The 24841-nt window shown below is 39.1% G+C and overlaps 1 protein-coding gene across 1 annotated transcript in view; it reads left to right on the top strand.

Annotated features, from left to right (window-relative positions):
• Positions 1-24841, top strand: part of Tenm1 (teneurin transmembrane protein 1) — a 1125448-nt gene that overhangs the window by 1087006 nt on the left and 13601 nt on the right. The window contains exons 26-28 of the mRNA XM_060375702.1: positions 159-669; positions 11066-11238; positions 12471-12706. Of these exons, the coding sequence (XP_060231685.1) occupies positions 159-669; positions 11066-11238; positions 12471-12706 (920 nt within the window). The remainder of the gene's footprint in view (positions 1-158; positions 670-11065; positions 11239-12470; positions 12707-24841) is intronic.

Raw genomic sequence — 24841 nt, 5'->3', positions numbered from 1 at the left:
TTCCAGTATCTTCTGTAGGGCTGGGTTTGTGCAGAGATGTTGTTTACATTGTTTACATTTGGTTATTTGGTTCTGTCATGGTGTTGCTTCACATCTAGAGTATGCTTACTCAAGTTCCTTCGATGCCAATTATTAATATCAGGATCTTTTCCCCATAGGTGATGGTGGCTATGCCAAAGACGCAAAGATGAAAGCTCCTTCCTCCTTAGCAGTGTCACCTGATGGCACCCTCTATGTGGCAGACCTTGGCAATGTTCGAATTCGTACCATCAGCAGGAATCAAGCCCATCTGAATGATATGAATCTTTATGAGATTGCCTCACCTGCTGACCAAGAACTCTATCAGTTTACTGTCAACGGAACACACCTACATACCATGAACTTGATAACAAGGGACTATATTTATAACTTCACCTACAATGCTGAAGGTGATTTGGGTGCAATCACTAGCAGCAATGGCAATTCAGTGCATATTCGTCGGGATGCAGGTGGGATGCCCCTGTGGCTTGTGGTGCCTGGAGGACAAGTCTACTGGCTGACCATAAGCAACAATGGAGTCCTGAAAAGAGTGTCAGCCCAAGGCTACAATTTGGCTTTGATGACCTACCCAGGAAACACAGGGCTTTTAGCAACGAAAAGCAATGAAAATGGATGGACAACTGTTTATGAGTAAGTTTCTAATTTACAATTCAGCCTTTGTCCTGTTTTTATTTGAAGCAGAATTACAGTAGGAGTATAGCTTAGTAATTGATGGCTGTTGCATGCTATTTTCTCCTAACAATCACAGTTAAAAAGTAAAAAGTAAGTAGTCAAGGAGAAAATTTTACTCAACTCCTAGGGTGAGGTCCATTTTGCTGAAGCAGTTTGTAGGGCATAATGCTTAAAGAGTAGTGTGACGCTGCAGGGGATAGGAATGAGGTAGAAGTCATGCACTCAAAAAATTTACAGCATCCCTGGGAAGAGAAGGTAAAATTGCATCTAAATAACAAAACAAAAGAATGCTGCTGAAGCAGTAAGACTCAGTGTGATTTAACAAGTATTTACTGATCCCTAGGGGTTTAAGTGGATGAATAAATAAGTCTGCCCAGCCCAACTCAGTATTCATTGCTGTGAGAGATAAGGGTGAAGTTAGAACAGAAGTGAAAACTGAAAGGCAAAATCAGTGGAACAAATGCTGAGCAGCAGCTCTGAGCCCGTGACCGTTTCTGTAAAACATGGAACCCAGTACTCCCGTGCAAGCTTAGGCTTCCTCGGTTTCCTTGCACAAATGCATGCAGTGGCAGTTACAGACTAGTTCTGTCATAACTACATTTGACTGGGCACTAACACAAAATATGTCTGACAGCAAGCTACTGGGTGGTCCCATGACATGGAAATAGACACCATTGCCTTTACCTTATTTCCGAGTCAATCCACTCAGCAAGCCAGATTGATCAACCTTCAGGAAACATTTTCTATACAAGGAAACCACCAGGTTTCTAACAGTACATTAAGTGAGGAAAATACCTAGAGTCAGAACTCAAAACCTGGATGACAGTCAAGTTGAAGGCTTTAAACCATGAAGAAATGGAGATACTAAGAGTCATGATTTTTAGGTGTGACTCTTCTTGTGCAGTTATAGAGAATATGAAGAGAATGTGTACAGGCCCACAAAAGCCTCCTGAGAAATAGAACTAAACAATTTTTCTATTCAAATTTCAGAGCATTTCCCAAAGAAATGCCATTTATACAAAAGGCCTGAACAGTTCCACTTGGAGAAATGCATTTAGTAGTTTCTGTTGCAAGACTTCTTTTGTTTATTTTGGAATAGTGTTCTTGTTTTTTTAAAGCTCTCTTAAATCTTAAGAGTAACAAAAGATACTGTTTCTCTAAAGATTTACTTGCTGCTAGATACTGTGCTATGTAATTTTTATACATTTTTAAATTTGGCTCTGTTTCTAAGAACATGAGATAGATGCTCTTTGCATTTCCGTTTCATAGGTAACTAAGTGACAAATATAGTTAATTGGCCCTGATTCATCCAGCTCTCCGGAACTCAAATGCCAATAATTAAAGTCAAGAAGCTATACTTTAAAACATTTTCCTTTAGGAAAATCAATTTCTAATGGAAAACTTTTAATGTCTTTGAAAACAAGGCTCACTCAAAATCACAATGCAGTTAAAATTAGGCAAGAAAAAGAAAACCACTGTTTTGAAACCTGACTGTTAAGTTTAGTCCTGCCAAAATAAATGGTGGCCATGTTAATTAGTTTTCAACCCAACCATGTAAATTGTTTCCTTTTCATTTCTTCGATTAATGTCTAATCTTTGACACAGAGGCACAATGCTGTCATCAACTGAGTTCGCACATCACATAAGAACTATGAAATAAACTTACAAAAAAGTCACAAAATATTTTGTAATGTTTTTAGTAAGTTTATGATTTTGTACTGAGTGTTAGGATTGTGCATTAAGTTACATGGCGGGTTCACAAATCATGCCATGCAACTGGTTCCACGTGGGAGGTTTATTAAGGGGAGGTAGAAAGGGTCACAGAGTCCATCTCTGGGTAGGGCAAGAGGGGGGAGGAAGGTGGTGTGAGTTCTCTTTATAAGGTAACCCAGAGCATATGCAGGCAGTTTCATGTGGTCAGCGGGTGGTACATAGCTGGCCTTACAGATACCTGATATCTGGTTTGTCAGGTCCATTGGGGCTGGCCGTAGAGATGCCTGCCTACAGATCCCAACACTGGCCTTCACTCATTACTACCCTGAGTTGTATGCAACCTGTAGGCCTGTTATGTGTAAAGATATAACCATTAATAAAAAAGCTAGAGTTTCATAAATTTAGGGAGCCTACATTGTACTAGAGGACAATAAATTGTACACAATTTCAAATGATATTATATGAAGAATATGTACACATACAATATATATGTGAATGTAATATATGATGTATGAATAATGTGGGGCTAGTAAGATGGCTCAACAGGTAAAGGTGCTTGCCTCTTAGCCTGATAACTTGAATTTAATCCCAAGAACGCACATGTTGGTGGAAGGAAAGAACTGATTCCCACAAGTTCTCTGACCTCCAACCTTTTCCATGGCACACACAAAAGAGATAGGTAGGTATGTAGATAGATAGATAGATAGATAGATAGATAGATAGATAGATAGATAGATAGACAGACAGATAATGCTAATTATAAAGTGCATCAAAAATTCTGTATACATTTTGAAAATAATAATGGTAGTACTTACCATCAAAGTAGATGTAAATGACTAAAAGACAACTTAAAAATTTTTGGCCTAAGCAACAGAATATAGAGGTTTCTATTCTTAGAAAGAAACATTATAGAAGAAGTATTGTAAGTATTGTAAGGCAAATCAATTTGTGGCAATTAGTTAAACATGTAAATTTAAATAGATGAGTTTGGAATGGAAGATAAGCTAGAAATCCACATTTGGAATCCACCACGAATGTTTAAAATGTATTTAAATCCATGAAACAGATGATATCTCCAGAAAAGTGAGTACAGTCTAAGAAAAGATAGCAACAGGATGATCCTGAAGCACTTCAAAGTTTTTAGCTTAAGAAAAAAGTGTCAAAAGAGACTGTGAAAAGAGATCCAGTGAATTAGGGAAGCAGCAAGTCCTGAAAGACAATGTGTTTAGTCCAGCCCACTTATGCTCTTGAACAAACTGCCTTTGTGTGTGTGTTTGTATGTGTGTGTGTTTGTGCACAAACATGCAAGCGTGCACATATACATGTATACACACACTGTGGTATGTGTGTCAGAAGACACAGCTTTTGATTGTCTGCAGCTATTGAGAGGAAAAATGACACAGATGACACTGAACAGTGCGTAATCCAAACAGGTTTTAAAACAATCTCTTGTATAGTGGTAGGATAGGGGCTTTTATTGTGTGATGGGATATTGTTTAAATAGTTCATTAATTTTCATAATTCCTTTTGAGTTGGACCAAGATCAAAATTACACACCTCAAGTGTTAGTACTTGAAGCCTCACTGCCCATAAGCATCCTGAGTGTTGGGGAGCAGGGGTGAGAATCTGACCACAGAGAAATGGTTAACAAAGAGGTGACTGACAACAGGAGAATACTGGAACAATGAGAAGTGCATTCTGCCCTGACAAGCTAATGGGCCCCTAATTGTAATGAGCCTACCACAGTGAAGATCCAAGGGAAACGCCTTCCACCTCATAGAACAGGCAAATCCTCTTTACCCTTGGAACTGAAATAGTAACCATGATGCTTTTGCTTATTTTTTTCTGGCATTTTTCTGACAAAAATCTACTGCTACATTAAATGGAAGAAGCCTCAGGCTGAGGCCAGAGAATCTGTTGTGTTTGCTGTCAGGCAAGGCCAAGCTAACAGCAGCTCAGTCCCAATGCCCTTTATAGCAAGTCCTTGCACTTCAGAGGACCTCTGTATGTCCATGTGTTATTGATCGTTAGATGTTCTGCATTTTCCATTTCTAGATTCTGTTAGTGCATTCTTTCCACACAAAAAAGCCACTTACTGACAAGTGAGAAAAGCTTTCATAATATCTTTCAATACCTTCTAGACTCGTTTTTTAAATGCCGAGTTTTATCAAGAGTGGCTAATAAGGGGTTACCCTTTTCCCCAGTTATGATTATAATGGGACAAGGAACATAAGATATGTCTCCATGCAGAAAGTTTCACTTGATAGTCACTCTTTCAATCACTTGAAATAGGGGAAAATGGCTTATCCACTAACCACTAAGGTTCATAAACCAAACATAAGCAACGTTCTCTTGTCTTCTATAATCATGGGATAGAAAAAAAAAAAAAACCTAAGGTGTTATAGGATTCAGCCCTTGCCTCCAAGCAGGTAAATTATTACAATTTAATAAAAATAAGGGATGACTATATAGTTCAGTTGGTAGAGTGCTTGCATAAGTTACTTAAGTCAGGCATTCTTTCCTCAGCCCCATCAAAACATCATCTCATTTACCAAAATGTTTTAATCTAGCCTTAGAAACATAAGACTCTCTCTCTCAAAAACAAGAAGAAAACCACTACACATGCAAACACGAATTTAAAAGCATGGACTCTTCATGTATCAAAAGATAAACTCAACAGCTTTGTTCAACCACTTCTCTTTATTCCTAGCCTTGTTATGGCTCAGTAATGAGGCAAACAGAATTGTGGCAACACTGTAGAGAAGCAAAATAAAGGTGGGGAGAAAACAGAGGCACAGAAAGTTTCAGAAGCTCCTAAGAAGTTTAGATGCATTTTCACAGAATATTTATGTAAACTGAATCCACCTTCTTGTCCTGATTTGCTTTCTGGTGCTTAACTAATGCACTGAATAAAAGAAACTTGGGGAGGAAAGTCATTATTTTTACCTTGAAAATTATAGTTTATTATTGAGGGAAGTCAGAGCAGAAACTCAAAGCAGAAACCTAGAAGCAGGAAATTAAGCAGAGACCATGGTGCTTACTGGCCTGTTCTTCATGCCTTCTTCAGCCTGTTTTCTTATAGCACCCAGAGCTACCTACCCAGGGTGGCACCATACACAATAAACAGGACTCTCCCATATTGATCATCAGTCAAGACAATGCACCAAGCTTGCCCACTGACCAATCTGATGGAAGAGTTTTCTCAAAGGTTCTTCTTCCCAGATTAACTCTAGACTGTATCAAGCTGAAAAAATTAAGCAGCAAACTTCCCAACATGAATATAAATGATTATGATTCTGTCTGCTCTCTAACCTCACTGTTGGTCGTATCTGGCTCCCCTTTCCATTTTCATGGGCAACATACAGTTACCACTCATTTGGTAAGCAGATAATAATGAGAATCTCCTTTTGCAGACTCTGAGAATGCAAAGATGACTGAGAGGCCAAAAGATGCAAACTTATAATCTAGTGAGGGAGGCAAGTCCCAAGAACATGTGATCATAACACATGTGATAAAAACAAAAGTTCATCATCTTCCCTTACAGGAACCAAGACTGTAGCCTCCTTACAATTCCTATTCCTCTGAGACTCCTCATCCACAATTCATGATCATCAAAACACTGATCTGGTCACATTATCCCTCCCTCCTGGGTAAAAAAATCTTTCTATGCCTCTACATTACCTTCCTTGCCTCTACATAAATTCATTTTTTACATCAAGAGCCTGGTATACCAACCACAGTGTGCTCAGACCTCAGCTTGATTCCCCAGCATTCTTTCCCACTCCCTCCCTGAAGGAAACATGTTCTCAAACAATGTTTTCCCAAAATACATCCAGCATACGTCTGTGGTGGTTTTCCTTCTCCTGCTTTATTTGAAAAGTCTTCTCTTCCTCCACAGTCTCTGTATACCTTCCACAACTGAAACATTACCACCTCAAGCCCATCTTCCCTCTCTTATGCCCAGCCCAGCATGAACTGATTGCCACAGTTCTTCCTTTACATATGCACTAGCAGTATCTTGGGACTAGCATAATTTTTGTGCATGTCTCATCTGCCCTACTAGAGACTGTGAGTGTCACACAACACTGTATCCCCAGGATCTAGCACATGACGTTATTAGCTGAATGAAAGCCAAATGAGAAAGAGAAGGACATTGTGGACTTGGTAGTGCATCATAAAAAGCAAAATACTGCTGCTTGTGAGAAAGATAGTATCTACTATTTTCTAAAGAATGCTTATTAATTAGTCAGTTTTGACTTGAGTGAGTAAAGAGGTCTGACTTCTTTGTCCTTACTTTTTTTTCACAGTGTGATGTTAGCTTTCTTTTCATTATTATTATTTTTATTATTATCATTTATCACAATTTATTCAATTTTTATTTCTGCTGTGGCCCCCTCCCTCAACTCCTCTCAATCCCAGACTCCTTCCCTCTTCTTCCCCTACGCCCCTCCCTTAGTCCACTGATAGGAGAAGGCCTCCTCTCCTTCTATTTGACCTAAGCCTATCAGGTCTCAGCAGGATTGGTTGTATTGTCTTCCTCTGTGGACTGGCAAGGCTGCTCCCACAGGGGGAGGTAATCAGAGACCCTATCACTGAGTTCATTCCAGAGAAAGTCCCCGCTCCCCTTAATAGGCCCTCCAGTTAGAGACTGAGTCTATGGGCTACATCTGAGCCAGGGTTTTAGGTCCTCTCCATGCATTGTCCTTGGTTGGGGTATCATTCTCTTCCTGGTCCCCAGGGCTCAATGTTTATGTCTCTGTTGGTCTGCTTTTGGAGCCCCTGTTCCTTCCCAGGTCTTTCTATCACCCCCTTCTTTCGTAAAATTCCCTGTACTTTGACAAAAGTTTGGCTACCTCAATCAGTAGATTCTTTCAGAGGCCATTTGTGGTAGGCTCCTGTCCTGTTCCCTGTCTTCTCCTGCTTCCAATGTTTATTGTGTTTGTACTACTGAATGCGGGCTGAGCATCTTACCAACAAGGTATTCCTTGTTGTTTAGCTTCTTTTGGAGTATAGATTTTAATATGTTTATTCTATATTATATGGCTAATGTCCACTTATGAGTGAGTAATATACCAGGTGTGTCTTTCTGCTTCTGGGTTACCTCACTCAGGATGATCTTTTCTAGTTCCCAACATTTACCTGCAAGTTTCATGATTCCCTTGTTTTTAATTGCTGAGTAGTATTCCATTGTGTAAATGTATCAAAATTTCTGAATCCATTCCTAAGTTAAGGGACATCTGGGCTGTTTCCTGATGATGGCTATTACAAATAAAGCAGCTACTAACATGGTTGAACAAATGTCCTTGTTGTATACTTGAGCATATTTTGGATATATGACTAGGAGTGGTATGTCTGGATCTTGAGGTAGCACTATTCCTAATTGTCTGAGAAAACGTCAGATTGATTTCCAAAATGGTTGTACAAGTTTACATTCCCACCAGCAATGGAGGAGGGTTCCCCTTTCTCCACAACTTCTCCAGCATGTGTTGTCACCTGAATTTTTGATCTTAGCCATTCTGATGGGTGTAAGGTGAAATCTCAGATTACTTTTAAAAGCATAAATAATGAATCACACATTTATTAATCTAAGTGTTTTCTTGTAAGCAAAGGTAGGGGAGCTTCCAGCTTCTCTTCAGTGCACTTTAGAACTGACTTAAATATTCCTTGGAGAAAAAAAAAAAACTCACTATTCTTTACAAGAAAAGATTCAAACAAATATATTTTTAATAATTTATAAATATAACTTACCCCAACTTAAGTATATCCCCCTCAAGGACAATGAATTCTAGGAGATAAAGAGACAGTTCATTGGTTAAGAGCACTGGCTGCTCTTCTAGAAAATCCAGGTTGAATTTTCAACACCTACAGACTTAAAATTGCCCATTACGCCGGTTCCAGTGATACCATCTTCTAGTCTCCAGGGACACTAAACATTCAATTGGTGCACAGATATAAATGCTAAGAAAACACCTATACATACAAATTTTTGTCAATTAATTTTCAATTTTAAAAGATTGATTTCTTTACATGCTCTACCAGAACACATATGTGCACATGAATGCACATACACACACATGCTCATTCCTAGAGTATATCAGAGTATTGAACTAAAGAATAAGTTTTCAGTATTAGTGCATACCCTCAATGTATAAACTGCAAAATTAGTCTAGGAGTTAATATTTTGATGACAATTCTCCTCTTACCAAACTCACTTCTAATGACTATAAAGGCAATACTCATGGCACAATTCCCTTGGCAAGATTTTTGCACAGGGTTAGATGAGCTCTCTATACTGCCTGGAGAAAGGAGGGAGTTGTTCCCTGAGAAGATCACTTGAAGCATATTGACTTGTACTCTCTACACCAAAGGATGCAAGCTCCAAAGAGAAAAACACAACATGAGAGAATTTTGATTAAACTTGTTTCTTTGACAGTCAGCCTGGACAGATACATTCCCTGGTGACAGGAGTGTGGGGTTAGGGTGGGGGAGGCGTTCAAGTAAGCCCTGAGAAATCAAAGGCTCTCTTTCTTTCTTGTCCACTTTGAGCAATCTTTCCAAACTTGAAGGAACTACCCACTGATGTTTATATTTGCCTATAGTTCTTCCTTTGGTAATGACCTCACAGAAGAGAGGTAGTCCTCTTATGTTTTGATCAAGAGCCATATAAATGATTGAGCACATGACAGATACCATACTACAAACACTACCAAATGTAACTGCTCTGACTAGGACTAGCAGACTGTGGCTGTGTAAGGACGTTAAAGGCTGGAGTCCTCTGATCAAGCTGCACACATTTTGTAATAAGAATCCCTGTCCTGCCACAAAAAGGAAATAACGCAAGATGACTTTCTAGCTACTCAGAGACTAGACAAGCCTGTGGGAAATGTTACTTTATTCCCTAAAACATTGCCTCCCCTGTAAGAAAAAGACTAAGCAACAGCCTCCCACAAATATGTCTGAGTAATCCTGGTCTTATCCCTCACTAGCTTTCCTCTCTCAGTGTACTTCTGTAGTGGCAGACACCTAACCCTGTACCTGTACCTACACCTACCTTAACATAGCCTTTCTATGCTGCTTTCTGGCTGGAGTCCTGCTACTTACAGGTGCAGAGCCCCAAAGCAGGATGTGAAGCTGGGCAAAGGAAGGATTTTGCCATTAATAGCAGACACAAATAGCAGCACTGTTCAGCCTTGACAATGAGTCCTTTGATGCATAGTAACAGCACACCAAGCATTTTGAGTGAAGCCCATTTCCAAAGAAAGAAAGAAAGAAAGAAATTAAGCAACATAAGAGTTGGGAGTGTCTGTGATGTCAAATGACCAATTTGACTGATTCTCTGCATGCGCGTGCATGAGCACACACACACACACACACACACACACACACACACACACTCATGACAACTGTTTTAACTGATAATCTAGGTGAGCCCACAGGCACAACATGTACCTATGAGACAGAATTTGAAATAGCGTGTATATAGCCTCAAGTGAATCTCCATCCTCCAAAACATCCACCTAGCCAAAAGTTTGTCTAGATTTTAAAATTTCAGCAGCTACTTAAGGCTGAGATCTTTAAAACCTGGTAGATTAGCACTGAACCTCCCCTTCCATTTCACAGAATCATGAAATGAAAGTGTGAGATAGCTAGACTCGCTGTATCTTTGCTGCATCCTATTCACTGGGGAAAAAAAAAAGAATATAATTGTTTAACATTTTAAAAGCAAATAAAAGTGCTTAAATATTTTGTAATTTGCAACTTGAAAAGAAAACAGTAATGGGTTTCCAAGTGTATCTTTACTTTTAATGAACTGTTTATTTTTCATGGTTCCAATGACAATAAAAGATCAGCTCCACATCAAAAGCCTTCAGGGAGGCAGTTTCCATTTTGAGGACAGTGTGATTGCCAATATTTTTTTTTTTAGTAAACCCACTAGACTATATTTCCGGATATGAGTTATTGCCTATTATCGCAGGTAATTATTATTTTGTGTCTTCCTCATATAAGCAAATTACAAACCATTTATGCACTATACTGCAGAAAGAAAAAAAATTTAAGTGATAGCAAGATCAGGGGCCTTCAGAATGTTTTAATGAACATGTTTCCATTATCCTCTGTGCGTGTTCATTTTGTTGGAGGAATGATTCATTCATTTCAAATTTGGCAACTTAAACATCAGCAAATTATAATTTCCCCATCACAATGCAAAGTCAGTTTATTGGCCTGCTTGGGCTCTGAGGGCCCTTGTTTGGCTCACTTTCCTTTGACAACAGCACCCTCTGCTGGTTGTTATAATTCATCACCGGTAATGGGATCGAAATTTCAAACAGGCCTCCCTGCAACATTGCACGCAGCAGGACATGATTCATAAATCAGTTTTCCATCTTGGTGATTCATTACCAGTTATATTTTTTCTGTAAAATAGCACAGCTCAAGGAAGTCATCAGGAATTCAGAAGCTTCAAAAACTATCTTCTTTTGATTAATCACCTCTCTGACCTTTTTCTTCTTATTGAACAAGGTTAATAATATTTGTTATCACTCAAAGTAAAACTGTATTAGCTTCCAAATGATTTTTAGTTTGCAAAGGCAAGTTATCACTTTCAAGATGCTTTAGAGTTGATATTTGTTTTTTTCCTCAGGTATGACCTCCAGGGACATCTGACCAATGCAACCTTTCCTACTGGAGAGGTCAGCAGCTTCCATAGTGACCTGGAGAAGCTGACAAAAGTGGAGCTAGATACCTCCAACCGTGAAAATGTTCTCATGTCAACCAACGTGACAGCAACTAGTACTATATATATTTTAAAACAAGGTAAAGGATCTTCACAACTCAACTTGCCTTAATGTCTCTGGTCATACCTGGGCTCTCTATTAAGGCACCGAATTCCCCTCTGTTTGAGAACGAAAGAGACAAATTCCGACTTTTCACAACTTCACATATCCACTCTGGGCCACAATGTCTCTGGGAGTGAGGTTAAATCCTGCCAAGTCTGATCTCTCATCAAGTCAATCCCAGAACGCACCTACTTGGAAATCACTTTTAGGGTTTCCTATGTTGGAGGACAATAATAGAGGCTGCGGTCCATCTGAGCTTAGCATTCTAGATCAGATCTGACATGGATGAGTAAAAAGAACAAATTAGGCAATGCACCAGTGAAGAATATAATTGGTGTGAGGAAATTTAAAAAAACATTTACACAAAGAGAGAAGAGAAAGAAATGAGTATATATATGTGTGTGTGTGTGTGTGTGTGTGTGTGTGTGTGTGTGTGTGTGTGTGATTTTGAAGGAATGTGTTAGAGGCTATAGGGGAAGTGGACAAAGAGAGGAGGACTTTGCAACCAGTCCTGAAGATACCTGATAAAACAGGGTCAGATGAAAGGGGAGGAGGTCCCCCCTATCAGTGGACTTGGAAAGGGGCAGGGAGGAGATGAGGGAGGGAGGGTGGGGTTGGGAGGGAATAAGGGAGGGAGATACAGAGTTAATAAAATGTTACTAAAAATAAAAAAATAAATTTAATTAAAAAAATAGTTTTCACCGCCCAGTCATTAGGATTCACTCTGTTGGTAGGCTGTAGAGCAACTCATTCCATAATGAACACCGAATTTTATCTATTACCACCTTGAGGGCTACAGTGGCTGTGATGCCATCCCCACATCTCAAGATGCTGAGTTAAGTTTTCATCCTCTTCCTATTCTAGCTCTCAGCATACCAAACTAAGATAGTATATTCAACAAGTCAGAGAGGGAGTCCATGAGGGAATGTTTTTAAGAGAAAACAAACAATAACAAAAAGGAGACCAGCCTGTAGTGTGAGACAGCAGTCTTTGAACCTGTTCACAAACTATACCCCAGCTGTGAAAATAATAAAACCCAAATGGTTAGAAAATGTATCTGCTCTGCTCAGCTTTTCCGAAAGTGTCTCCTGAAGCTAAACTTCTCTCCTCCTCCTCCTCCCCCTATTCCTCCTCCTTTTCCTACTCCTCCTTCTCTTTGGTTTTCCCTTCCTCCTCCCCATTCCTCTCTTCTTTTCTGTTCATCTACAGAAAATACTCAGAGTACCTATCGGGTGAGTCCAGATGGTTCACTACGTGTCACCTTTGCGAGTGGGATGGAGATCAGCCTCAGCTCCGAGCCGCATATCCTGGCAGGGGCTGTCAACCCCACTCTGGGCAAATGCAACATTTCGTTGCCTGGAGAACACAATGCAAACCTCATTGAGTGGAGACAGAGAAAGGAGCAAAACAAAGGCAATGTTTCAGCTTTTGAGAGAAGACTGAGGGTAAGGCTTTCCCTTTTTAACAAAAGACAAACGTTCATGGGATTCCGTGGAAAGTGAAGAGCCTTACTAAACTGGTCTCACTTCTCCACAGCTTTCCCAGGTGACTGACTAGCTTCTATGATATACTAATTCAAGAGAAAGTGCTAATGGCTGATAATGGTTCGGTATCCTTAAATGTGCATTCTAATAGGAGCTTTCTTTGTCATTAGCCAGCTAAAGTGCTCTAATCTTAGCAATTTCAGGCACCAAGAAAGTCGAACTGGAGAAATATATTTAGTCAAGGAGCCCTTCAGTACCCAAACCTGCCAGCCCTGGAGATGCTTATTAGATTCCACCAAGTTGGAGAGAAAAGGATGTAAGGCATAAGGCACCATTTAGACAAAGGCAAGACTGGAGGACAAAGTCAGTGAGTGATCCCATTGCCATAAATATATCGTAGAGCCATGGGAGCAAAGAACTGGAAGTGAGACCGGGATGGAGATCTCAGGCAAACCAAACACAGCTCCCTACAGTTAGGCAGAGATCTCTTAGAAAAGCACTGGCCTGCAGTGCAGGAAGCCTGCAAATATCATACACCCTTTCTACCTGTCCTTTCTTGAACATTAACCAATGTTATGATGATATGGCCAGACTTCCAAATATAATAGCCTTCAGTGTAACTGCCAGTCTGCAGGAAGTATTCATTATTGAGGCCAGGTGTCAGAGCACTTGCATCACATTCAGAATGCAAAGGGTGCTTGGATTCTTTTCACTCACTGTAAAAGATGTAGTATGAATTGAATGCTGTAGAAATGTAAACAACAACTAACCACCAAGCTGCAGAGAAAAGCAGTCCAACCAACCAGTCATATGTCTTGATGCAAAAAAGTTAATCTACAAGTGTGATTAATTTTTAGTCAGCTCTATTGATAGCACACAGAAACAGTCTATAGTGGTTGATTTTTTTTAATAATAGCTACTGAAGTTGTCTAGTTGAACAAGTCAATTTGTATGTTTCAGTTCTATTGATTAGTCTGTAATAGAGCATTTGCCAGATAGGCCCCTGAATTGAGAAGTGAATCCAATCAAATACACAAAGCTCTAGATGTGTACAGAAGTCAGCATTTATGTCTGAGTTCTTCAGGAAATGGGGCTACTGCACAGAAATTTCAATGGGAAAGTGTGGTGATGTAACCCTGATGTCCAGGTTTATACCTTGTTTTAAAATGCTGTTTTGTTGTGGTGAAGGCTGCAGTGGTTTGTGTTTGTTTCTGGTTCTGGTTTGGTTTTGTTCTTGCTCTTGTTTTTAAGACAGGGTCCCCTTTTGTATCCCAGGCAGAGCTCAAACTCATGATTGCCCTGCCTCAATCTGAGTACTAGGATTAAAGGCATTTCTGTGAAATGAAAATGTAGTGTTATGGGGGAAAAATAATTCTTTACAAATGACTTATCATCCTAATGATTGATCACAGCAAAATTGATCTTTTAGTTTCTCCCCCAGCTTATGGGCTCATTAAAATGTAACAAACTACATGAGAGTGTAACGTCGGAGTTTTTTTAAAGATTTATTTATTTATTATGTATACAATATTCCATCTGCATGTACACGTGCATGACAGAAGAGGACACCAGATCTCATTATAGATGGTTGTGAGTCACCATGTGGTTGCTGGAAATTGAACTCAAGACCTTTGGAAGCGCAGTCAGTTCTCTTAATCTCTGAGCCATCTCTCCAGCCCAAGTTTTTTATTCTTTAGGATAACCCATTCTCTACTATTTGATCCCGGGATTTTCTAGTATGACTCACTTTGTGTTTGCCCCTCCAGACAAAAACAATAGAAAGAAATTATCAACTGTAATATGTACCTTATATCTAAAATTTTGTTCACTTTCAAAAAGCTAATAGCCACAAAACACTTACAAGCATTTTAGTACTGAAAAATAAAGGATTTAAGAAATTCTAATTATAGCTTGACCCAAAGTCCATCTTGCAGTAAAGTTAAACAGATTTGAAGACTGGATTGTGAGTGCAACAAAGTCCAAGGCCCTTTCTCTATGTAACTTTTGATATACTCCTTGGGGTCTTGGAAATGAAGGATTGGGTCTCTTGGTGGTTAGGTAATGTGATTGCAGGTCTCTAGAACTATAATAACGGTCTTTTGCATAGATTTAGTGCCTCGAGGTTAACAAAATATTTTCATAGCCAGAATTTTATTTGGTCACTACAGCCATTAATTGTTGTTATTCCCAATTTACAGACAAAGACACCAAGACTCAGAGAGGTCAAGTGATTTGCCCAAAGTCAAACAGCCATTAAGGCTCAATGCCAGCGCTGAAATGCAGATATTCCCCTTGTATGGCACTGTTTCCTCTACATCATGCTGTGCTTCCTTGTTCCTTAAAATAATTAATCTATAAATCATTGCCCCACTCAGTATAACCATCTTGGCAGAGCCTGACTCCTTGTTTCAATGTTGACAAAAAGAGACAAATAATCGACTCTAATGTACTGGCAAGTGTTAGCGGTTAAGGACAACTGGCTGGCCTCCAGGTAAAGAAAGCATGAAGGAAATAAAAGGAGAAGAGAAGCTGTTTAACTGTCTAATACTTACCTGCCCTCCCCACTGATAGAATTTTGTATATTGCTGCCTTAGTTTCTCCTGGTGAGGCATGGAATGGAATGCCTAGAAGGGTGACTGGGTTCCCAAAACACAGATGTAGATGTAAGTTGGATGAAGAAATTATACTTTGACACTGATATTCTCACTTCTGGTATGTTTTCAAGGGGCCAGCTGATACCAAATATTCTTTTTCTGACTAAATATGCACTGACTTATTTGTAAGTATAGCTGTAAAGAACAAGGATCCCTAATGCTCTCCAGTACAGAGGTGACATAACTGAATCATTTCTTTCTCTTGCTGAAGCTGCTGATCCAGAACATGGGCAAAGGCAAATGTTGCACTTCACATAGTTACAGGACATAGAAATCCTTGCCATACTGGGAGCCAACGGGCACCTCTGAAGAGCTACTCTCATGATTTCTAAATGTTCTTGGGCAGCAAGGTCACAAAACACTAATTGTCCAGGCACGAGTGACAGCTTCATTTAAAGGGCCATTTTGTAAGATGATGGACATCACATGTTCTAAAATCTACCTATCATAGCCCCAGAGGATGTAGCTGGAAAGAGAACCAAAGAAACACACCTTTAAAAAAAATGAAAAAAAAATGTTTTTCTTCAGTGACCACTGGGGATTTCTTCCCCAGTCAAGGTGAGGGAAGCAAATTGTTGGGAAACATGATAATGTGCGCAGCCTACATAAGCCAAGGATTTGTTAGCTCTGCCATCCTTCACAGGCACCATTAAGTGAAATAAATCACATTAATATCCTGAAATTTTTGAACATCGGTACAAAGTCCCAATTTATTTCTAATATCAGAGATCAGACCTCTACTCTTGCCTGATGCATCTAAAACAAAAAGGGGGAACTGTAGAGAGCTGCGGAATGCTATGCCTTAAAGATGGAGCTGGTTTTCGCCTTCCACCTTCCCGATGGTGAGTGCTCTCTGTCACGAACAATTCCACATTTGGCTAAGGCTGAAGATCTGGCTTGCTTCCATGTATGTGGACCTATCTGCATTGCCCACGTGGCACGCCTGGGTTGGCTACCCAGAGGCTATTTAAGCTGTGGGCTGGCTTTCCCCAGGGTCCGAGGATTGTTCAAGGTTCCTGAATAAAGTGCATTGAAAAAAAAATCTATTTCCCCTAACTTGAGTTGTGTCTGAATCATCATCCTTGTAAAGTACTTCTACATCCAACCCATGCATCTTCTCATCTGCCGTTCCAATCTGTCCTCATAAATCCATTTCCGTAGACAATAAAAAAAATTACATATAATAGAGGCAATTGTCAAAAAATTGGACATTCACCAAAAGCAAACTGCTTTAGGAGCTACAACCAGATTGCACCTTGCTGTGTCTGTGGATAATTGTGTCATATGAGACTTATTGTAGTATTGGATCCTAGAGTCCTTTATAAGATTTCATAAAGTGAGCAACAAAATCCTGGAACTACAGCCTACTTTATTTTCTTTAGAAAAATAAATAATGGGAAAAGCATTCAAAACCAAACTCATAAAATCAAATACAGTGATTATATACGACAATCAAAAAGAGCAAAGATTTAAACCCTCACAGGTGATTTTTCATCTATTTAAAGATAACTGTAAACAGCACAGGATGTTTATGCTTGCTTGTGTGTATATGTGTGCATGAGTGCATGCAAGTGTGTGTGTGTGTGTGTGTGTGAGAGAGAGAGAGAGAGAGAGAGAGAGAGAGAGAGAGAGAAGAAAGAGAGTGAGAGGAAGAAATGGTGTGTGTGTTTGTGCATGTGCATGTAGAGCCCAAAGATCATCTCTGGTGTTATTCTCCGAAGTAAACTACCTTGGATTTTTAAGACAGAAATTTGGCTAGGCTTGCTAGAATGCCAGCAGAAGAGAACTTCTTGTCTCCATTTCTCCAACCCTAAGATTTTAAGTGCACACTACTATACCTGGCCTTTTTATATGCATCCAAAGAGTCAAACTCATATCCTCATGCTTGTACCACAGGCAATTTACAATTTTCTAGCCTTCAAAGTATGATTTTTAAAACAACATTTGAATATTCATATGTGCTCTAAAATCTTAAAGGGAAGAAGACTCTTACTAAATCACAGAGTCTGGAGCTGGTAAATAGTGGTGAATCAGAGAGTAAGCCAAAAACATAGTAGAATTCACTTGTACTTTCAGAAACGGCCTAAGAAAGCCATCTGATGTAGGGTTGAAGTTCTCATTTCTCACCATTTCAGCTTCATTCTTACCAGATTTGGTGGAGATATTCATTTTGTGATATTTGGAGATAAAATAACCCACATCTGTAATCTTCAGTGCTTCTTCCCCAAAGAGTAATCTGGAGACAAAATTTCAGGCACCAAGACTGATGGATGGTATTGTGGTTTTGAATGATGGTTTCCTTGGAGTCTTCAAATCATAAAAAATACTGTTTCATGGTCTTGAAAGAGCCTTAATAAAATAATTAGGATGGAATTGTTATTATACATGTGACTTCACCTATGCTTAAGCATTAATGAATTGCTATAACTTTTAAAATATGTGTTTCAAGACTACACAGATGACACAATCAACAAAGAGTACGATATAGAGTAAAAGGTGTTCAGGTTAAACAACATGATCAAGTTGAGGTGAGAAGAATGAGATTGTAAGAAAGAATTGGCATGCCATGGTTTTGCAATTTTCCACCTATAAATGAGGCATGTGCACTGTGCAGTCTGTATTAATAGTAGCAATATTACCATAAACTATAATGACAATAGCATTTGAAGGGGCCCTTACTAGGTATATCTCCATATATTAACTTATTCACCGTTCATAGCATCTCATCAGGTGGGATTTTTAGTCATTCCTGTTTTACAGATAAGGCTGAGGTTACATAATTACTAAGTGGTGATTTCAATATTTGAACCTAGGAAGGCTGGCTTCGTAAATCTGAGCATCTCCTAAGATGATCTCTTCCAGCACTAAGATTTTGTGGAATGTCAATTAAAGAGAGTATCTTGGAAACAAAACTGAAAACTGAAAAGGAAGTTGTTAAATGGCTACGCCAAGCTAATACTAACTCTGAAGACGTGCTTTTTTATTTATAGGCATCTCTAAAATATAAGGAATCCTGAGTAACCTTTTGATTGCTAAACTGGAGATATCGGTAAAACATAAAATCTGTTGAATTAATGTACTGATAGATCCTTAAAAGACTAATATTAATTACCTTAAAACTAGTGAGAGTAAAAGAACATGGGCTACTTTAAAATAAGCTATGAGCTTTCTGCTCATTACTGTGACTTCATAAAAATGCAATGCAGTAAAGCTTCCAAACTCTGATGCCGTTTGGCCTGTCTCTTATTCACCTTCTGTCTTCAGCAAAATTTAACAGGTAATTAGGTTGTATTATGACCTGAAATGTTAGGTAGTCTCCTTGACAGCTTTCTCCTCCTTATAGAGGAAAGAAAAATAACTGCTATGATTGTTGCTATGGTGTGTGTGTGTATGTGTGTGTGTGTGTGTGTGTGAGAGAGAGAGAGAGAGAAAGAGAGAGAGAGAGACTGAGAGGAAGAGAATGTGTGTGTTCTTATCTGTGTCCTTGTGTGGGTGTATGTGTCATCAGTTAAAAACCTAGAAAATTTTCTTTTGTGTAGAGCACAGTTATTAAACATCTCCAATTGTCCATAGATCAATCTAATACATCATTAACCTGCTTTCTGAATCAGTTACCTATAACGGGTTGAATGAAATTTTCTCTTAGCTAATTACAACACAAATTCTTAAAAGGATGGAGGTATCTGACCCTAGCTTATCAGGTCTCATCAAGGCTGGCTGCATCTTCCTCCTCTGTAGCCTGACAAGGCTACACCCGCCAGGGGGAGATGAACAAAGAGCCGACCACTGAGTTCATGTCAGAGACAGCCCCTGTTCCCCTTACTAGGAAAACCACTTGGAAACTGAGCAGCCTATGGGCTTCCTTTGAAAAGCGGGTCTAGGTTCTCCCCATGCATGGTCCTTGGTTGAGTATCAGAAAGGGCATAGGGGGAGAAAGGAGGTGGGTGGGACTCAGAGAAGATGAGGGAGAGGGCTGCAGAGGGGATACAAAAATGAATGAATAAAGTGTAATTGATGAAAAATTAAAAAAAATCTAAGCAGCACAATTCTTGTAGGAAGAATTCTGACTCTTTATTAAGCGAAATAAAAAATAACCATAATAAAATAAAAAAAGAAAAAATAAATAAATAGATTTTTTAAAAAAATAAAAATAAAAAAGATGGAAGTAGAGACCGAGGACAGTTGCCTCTGGAGGCCCCTCCTCCTGCCATCCATATACCCAATATTTTAAGCACTTTCAGTTCTCCTGACAATAGCATCCACAACTCATCAGATGCATTCTCCCTTCTACCCTCTCTGGTTCAACTGTGAACAAAAATCTAGTCCCTGTCCTTAATATAGCTTGCAAAAGAGAACCCTAATAGAAACCAGAGGTCCCACGCAGCAATGCACACCTTTCTCTACTTAAAAACTAAGCATGCCCATCTTTCTTAACACATAATACTGTTTAAACAGCTGCCAAATTCAAAAGTCTTATTCATTGTACCATTGTCCAAAGATGCCATTTATACCTTGGGACTATACTTGCCCTCTCTTTTCCAGGAGAGGGATCAGTATAGATTGTTTGGAAATACAATAGAACTAAGGATTGTTGGCCCATGCTTGGATCAAGAACCATTATCTTAGAGAAGAGAAAGCATGTCTATGAATATAGATTTTTCCAACCTTACCCATGACCTGAGCAGTCAGTGGCATTCAGCCTAGTTCTCATGCCCACCTTAGAGGCTGGCAGGACATAGAGACTCTGGACAGAGGTTAAGAAGGCTCATCTGAAAGCAATTACCCTACAGCTTTAAGTGTGGTTTCCCCAGAGAATGAATAGGGGTAACCTATAAGACCTTTGATTCTTTCATCCTTTCCACTACTTGATGAATTTTATTTTAACTTTCAAACCCAACTTTGAAACTAGTACTTCAGGAGAATTGGTATGTCAGCATTGGAATATTGGGGTGCATTATTCTGAAACTGAGAAACACTGCTGAAGAAGTTCCAACAGGCAGAGAAAAGGCATTACATAGAGTCCTCCTCTGATGACTGCATATGGATTTTCAACAATGATCATTGCTTGTGGATTTGTAATGACTTCATTAAGAAATGTGTTCTTGGGTAATAAACTTCATCCTTCAGACAAATAAAGCCACAAATTTCAGTGAACTAAAAATCACTTGTTACTTTTGCTCTTTAACTATCATTATTACATAAATTGTAAAAGTTATGACTATCTTTGGGAGTACAGGGTATTTTACAGCTGTTATAAATAAATATTACAGTTGAAGATAGGTGACTATAAAACCACAGGAAAAGGTAGTTGAAGAAAGAACACCTGGTTTCCTATAAGCTTCCAAACCCCAAGTATCATAAAATAGGAACTATGTTCTTTTTTAATTCCTTTCTGATTATCACAGCAAGCTAATATATACTTCTACAATACAACACTGCACATATTTGCTACAGACTGTTTAAAAAAACTCGTAAGTCCTAAATCTGCACCTAATGTCAGCCAAATTAAACCTACCTTCTGAGACCAAGAGCACTTTTACAAAATAATTTGAGTAATCACTAGTCTTCTGGACAGAATTCATGACATGGAAATTTTGGGTCTTTTTTTTTACAAAAGTTTAAAATTATTGGCAAATGCTATTAGGCTTGACTGAGCAATGATGAAACTGATACTGAAGCATGGTTTAAAAGACCAGCTTTCACATTCCTGTAGAAAAATAGGCAAATAACATTGACATACAATTCGTAGAAGATATAGATATGGTGAATAATTTCTAAAAATGCTCAACTTCATGTTCATTACCACAAAATTAATGCAAATTTCACATTAATATACCATCTCACTTTCACATTTGGAAAAGTTAACCACCAATGTTTCTAAGGATAAGATGAGATGGGCTCTTCTATTAGTCAAGTAGGATATGAATTTTGTGAAATCTTGTGCAGAATTCAGCAGTCTCTCAAATCACATCTGGAATATTTAATACATTTTTGTCATTTAATACAATCATTTTTATTAAGATCTATGTTGAAGAATCATTTATTTACAAAAATATTCAACAAATCTAAAGGTGCAAAGGGAAATGAAAACAAGAATGCTAATTTCAAACTATGGAAGAATGAATACACAGATATTTACCATGTAGTAAAATGATATGCAACCATATGATTATTAATGTGGGAATGGTGGCAATAAAACATTGGCTGAAAATAAGGAAACAAGGTTAAGTGTCATCTTAGTTTATGTGTGTGTGTGTGTGTGTGTGTGTGTGTGTGTGAAAATTATTCACTCCTCCCAGAGTAAGATAAATGAGAGAAAATGCATTAAAGAATTAATAGAAATTCTCCTTGGATGGTGGAATTTCAGATCACGATTTGCTCTATATATTTCTATATTTTACAATCTAGGGAAACTTTGAAAAAAAATCTCCCTTTATACTCAGGCAATAAGGAAGGAGCTGATAATTTTTTAGAACCAAAGTATGTCAGGTTACTGAGAAAGGAAAGACAAGATTCTAATATGAGTGGAGCTTTTGTAGTCATCCAAGACACTAAGATAAAAAGTCTACAATTGAAACTGTGGTTCTTGAGAACCCATAGAAATTTCATGTTTGGCTTTCAAAGGGGTGTGATAGGTAACTCGTATCGTGTCTTACTGTCCATGTATTTGTTTAGGAAATTTTTGTGGGAGCATAGTTTATAATTTTCAGGCAAAGAAAGTCTTGACCACCAAAGTTAAATGTTACCATAGAGCTGGTTAAGAACACTTGTTCCTCTTGCTGAGGACCTGAGATCACAGTATTCACATGATGCCTTACAGACATCTATCACTCCAAGACATTCAGGTTGTTCACATTCTTACACATACAGTAAATCAATTTTAAAACATATTTTTTAAAGTTAACAAAGTTTAGTAGGGTGGGACAAGATGGTGGCACCAGAAAACACTGCTTCTGAGGTACAGGACAACATTTTCCATACAGCAACCAAGAGACTGAACTCTGGGCCCTAAAACAACAGCGATCGGTGTTTTCCAGGTGAGAGGAAACCCCCACGGCATGGGAATCAGTTGGGTCCACGCTCAGGCCACCCAGCCAGAACCCGGAAGAGATCCTGGGTCCCATAGGCACAGGTCCCCAGACCAGAGCCACACACCTACTTGTCCTGATCACCTTCCCAGGCTGATCGGTGGGCACAAAAAAAAAAAAAAAAAAAAAAAAAAAAAAAAAAAAAAAAAAAACACCAGAGACTGGGAGTTCGAATGGCAAGAAAACCCCACAGGGAAGGAAGGAAACAGTACTGACTTGGGTCACCCAGTCTTTCCCTGCAAAAAGTCTCGCAGACAGGCCCAACCCAGGGATCTGCTGTGCCCCAGATAGCCTGCTGTTACCAGGAGAGCAGTACCCACATGCCACTGTTCCAAGGAGCAACCAGTTATCCCAAAGAAAACTGACCAAACCACAGGATACACATGTTACAGCAGCAGATCACTAAATTTACAGCAAGAAAACCAGAAGCAGGGCAACTGTCATCAGGACTTCTTCAGGTGAGAGGAGAGCCCTCTGGACTAACAAGGACCACAGTTACCACTCAGGTCTCTATGCCTGAGGAGAGCAGCGGCAACTCCTGAAAAACACCAGCCATCCAGTGACTATGCCCAAAAAGCTGAGAAGGCTTCCTTCAGGAAAAACCATCTTGCTCCCAAAGGGATTCTCTCCACCACAGGATCCCAAGAACCACCAGAAACTAACTCCAAACACCTAAGATAGCCCAGTGGGTAGAGGCCAGCATAAAAGCTCACCCAACAAAAGACAGAACAATATGGCATTTCCAGAACCCAGTTATCCAGGGGCAAGTAGCCCTGGACATCCCAGCATAATTGAAATTTAAGAATGTAAACTTGTACAACCATTTTGGAAATCAATCTGGCGCTTTCTCAGACAAATAGGAATAGCGTTTCCTCAAGATCCAGACATACCACTCCTAGGCATATATCCAAAAGAGGATCAAGTACACAATAAGGACGTTTTCTCAACCATGTTTGTAGTAGCTATATTTGTAATAGCCAGAAGCTGGAAACAGCCCAGATGCCCCTCAACTGAAGAATGGATACAGAAATTGTAGTACATCTAAACAATGGAGTATTACTCTGCAATGAAAAATAAGGAAATCATGAAATTTGCAGGTAAATGGGGAGACCTGGAAAGGATCATCCTGAGTGAGTTGTCCCAGAAGCAAAAAGACACACATGGTATATACTCACTCATATAGACATATAACATAAGATAAACCTACTAAAATTTGTACAACTAAAGAAACTAATTAAGAGAGAAGACTGATTAAAATGCTCACTCCCCATCCTGAAAGGCAAAGAGGATGGATGTCAGAAGCTGATGACAGGAAACAAGCTAGGAACCTGCCACAGAGGGCCTCTGAAAGGCTCTGCCCTGCAGACTATCAAAGCAGATGCTGAGACTTATGGCCAACTGTTGGGCAGAGTACATGGAATCTTATGTAAGGAGTGGGAAATAGTAAGATCTGGAGAGGACAGAAACCCCACAAGGAGAGCAACAGAACCAGAAAATTTGAACACAGGGGTCTTCCCAGAGACTCATACTACAACCAATTACCAGGCATGGAGATAACCTAGAACCCCTGCACAGATGTAGCCCATGGCAGTTTAGTGTCCAAGTAGGTTTCATAGTAATGGGAAGAGGGACTGCCTCTGACATAATCTGATTGGCCTGTTCTTTGATCTCCTCCCCCGAGGGGGGAGCAGCCTTAACACGCCACAGAAGATGACAATGCAGCCACTCCTGTTGTGATCTGATAGACTAAGATCAGAAGGAAGGAGAGGAGGACTTCCCTTATCAGTGTAGTTGGAGAAGGACATGCGTGAGGAAGGGGGAAGGGAGGGTGGGACTGGGAGGAGAGGAGGGAGGGGCTTATGGGAGGATACAAAGGGAATAAAGTGTAATTAATAAAATTAAATTAAATTTAAAAAAGTAAAAAAGAAGCTAACTTGGTAAAATGAAGGATATTTAAAAGAGTAGCTAGTTGTAAAAAAAAACACAAAAAGTTTAGTTGGATGTGATAATGGATCAGTTTAATCTGACTGTATTTAATAGAGTCAAACCCTAATGTAATTTTTTTTTATTTTACTTCTTGCTCATATCCCATTAACCAGTCATTTATCATTCTGTGTGGGATCATGCTGACATTTCTTGCCTGTATAAATATTTTAAACCAAACTTAAATTACCTTAGCATTTGACACATGGGCCTATTTACAGACCTAAATACAGAGAGAAAAGTAATAATTATATTATGTATTTTTAAATAGTTATTACTGATGTTTTGCAGCTTTCTATGAGCCTAAGCTTGTGAACCCATCTACATTTTTAAAAAGCTCTGTTGTATGAAGTGGTAATATCACTCCCATT

This window comes from Meriones unguiculatus, chromosome X (genome assembly GCF_030254825.1).
Source record: "Meriones unguiculatus strain TT.TT164.6M chromosome X, Bangor_MerUng_6.1, whole genome shotgun sequence".
Classification (NCBI taxonomy): domain Eukaryota; kingdom Metazoa; phylum Chordata; class Mammalia; order Rodentia; family Muridae; genus Meriones; species Meriones unguiculatus.
This window is presented reverse-complemented; position numbering and strand designations above follow the sequence as displayed.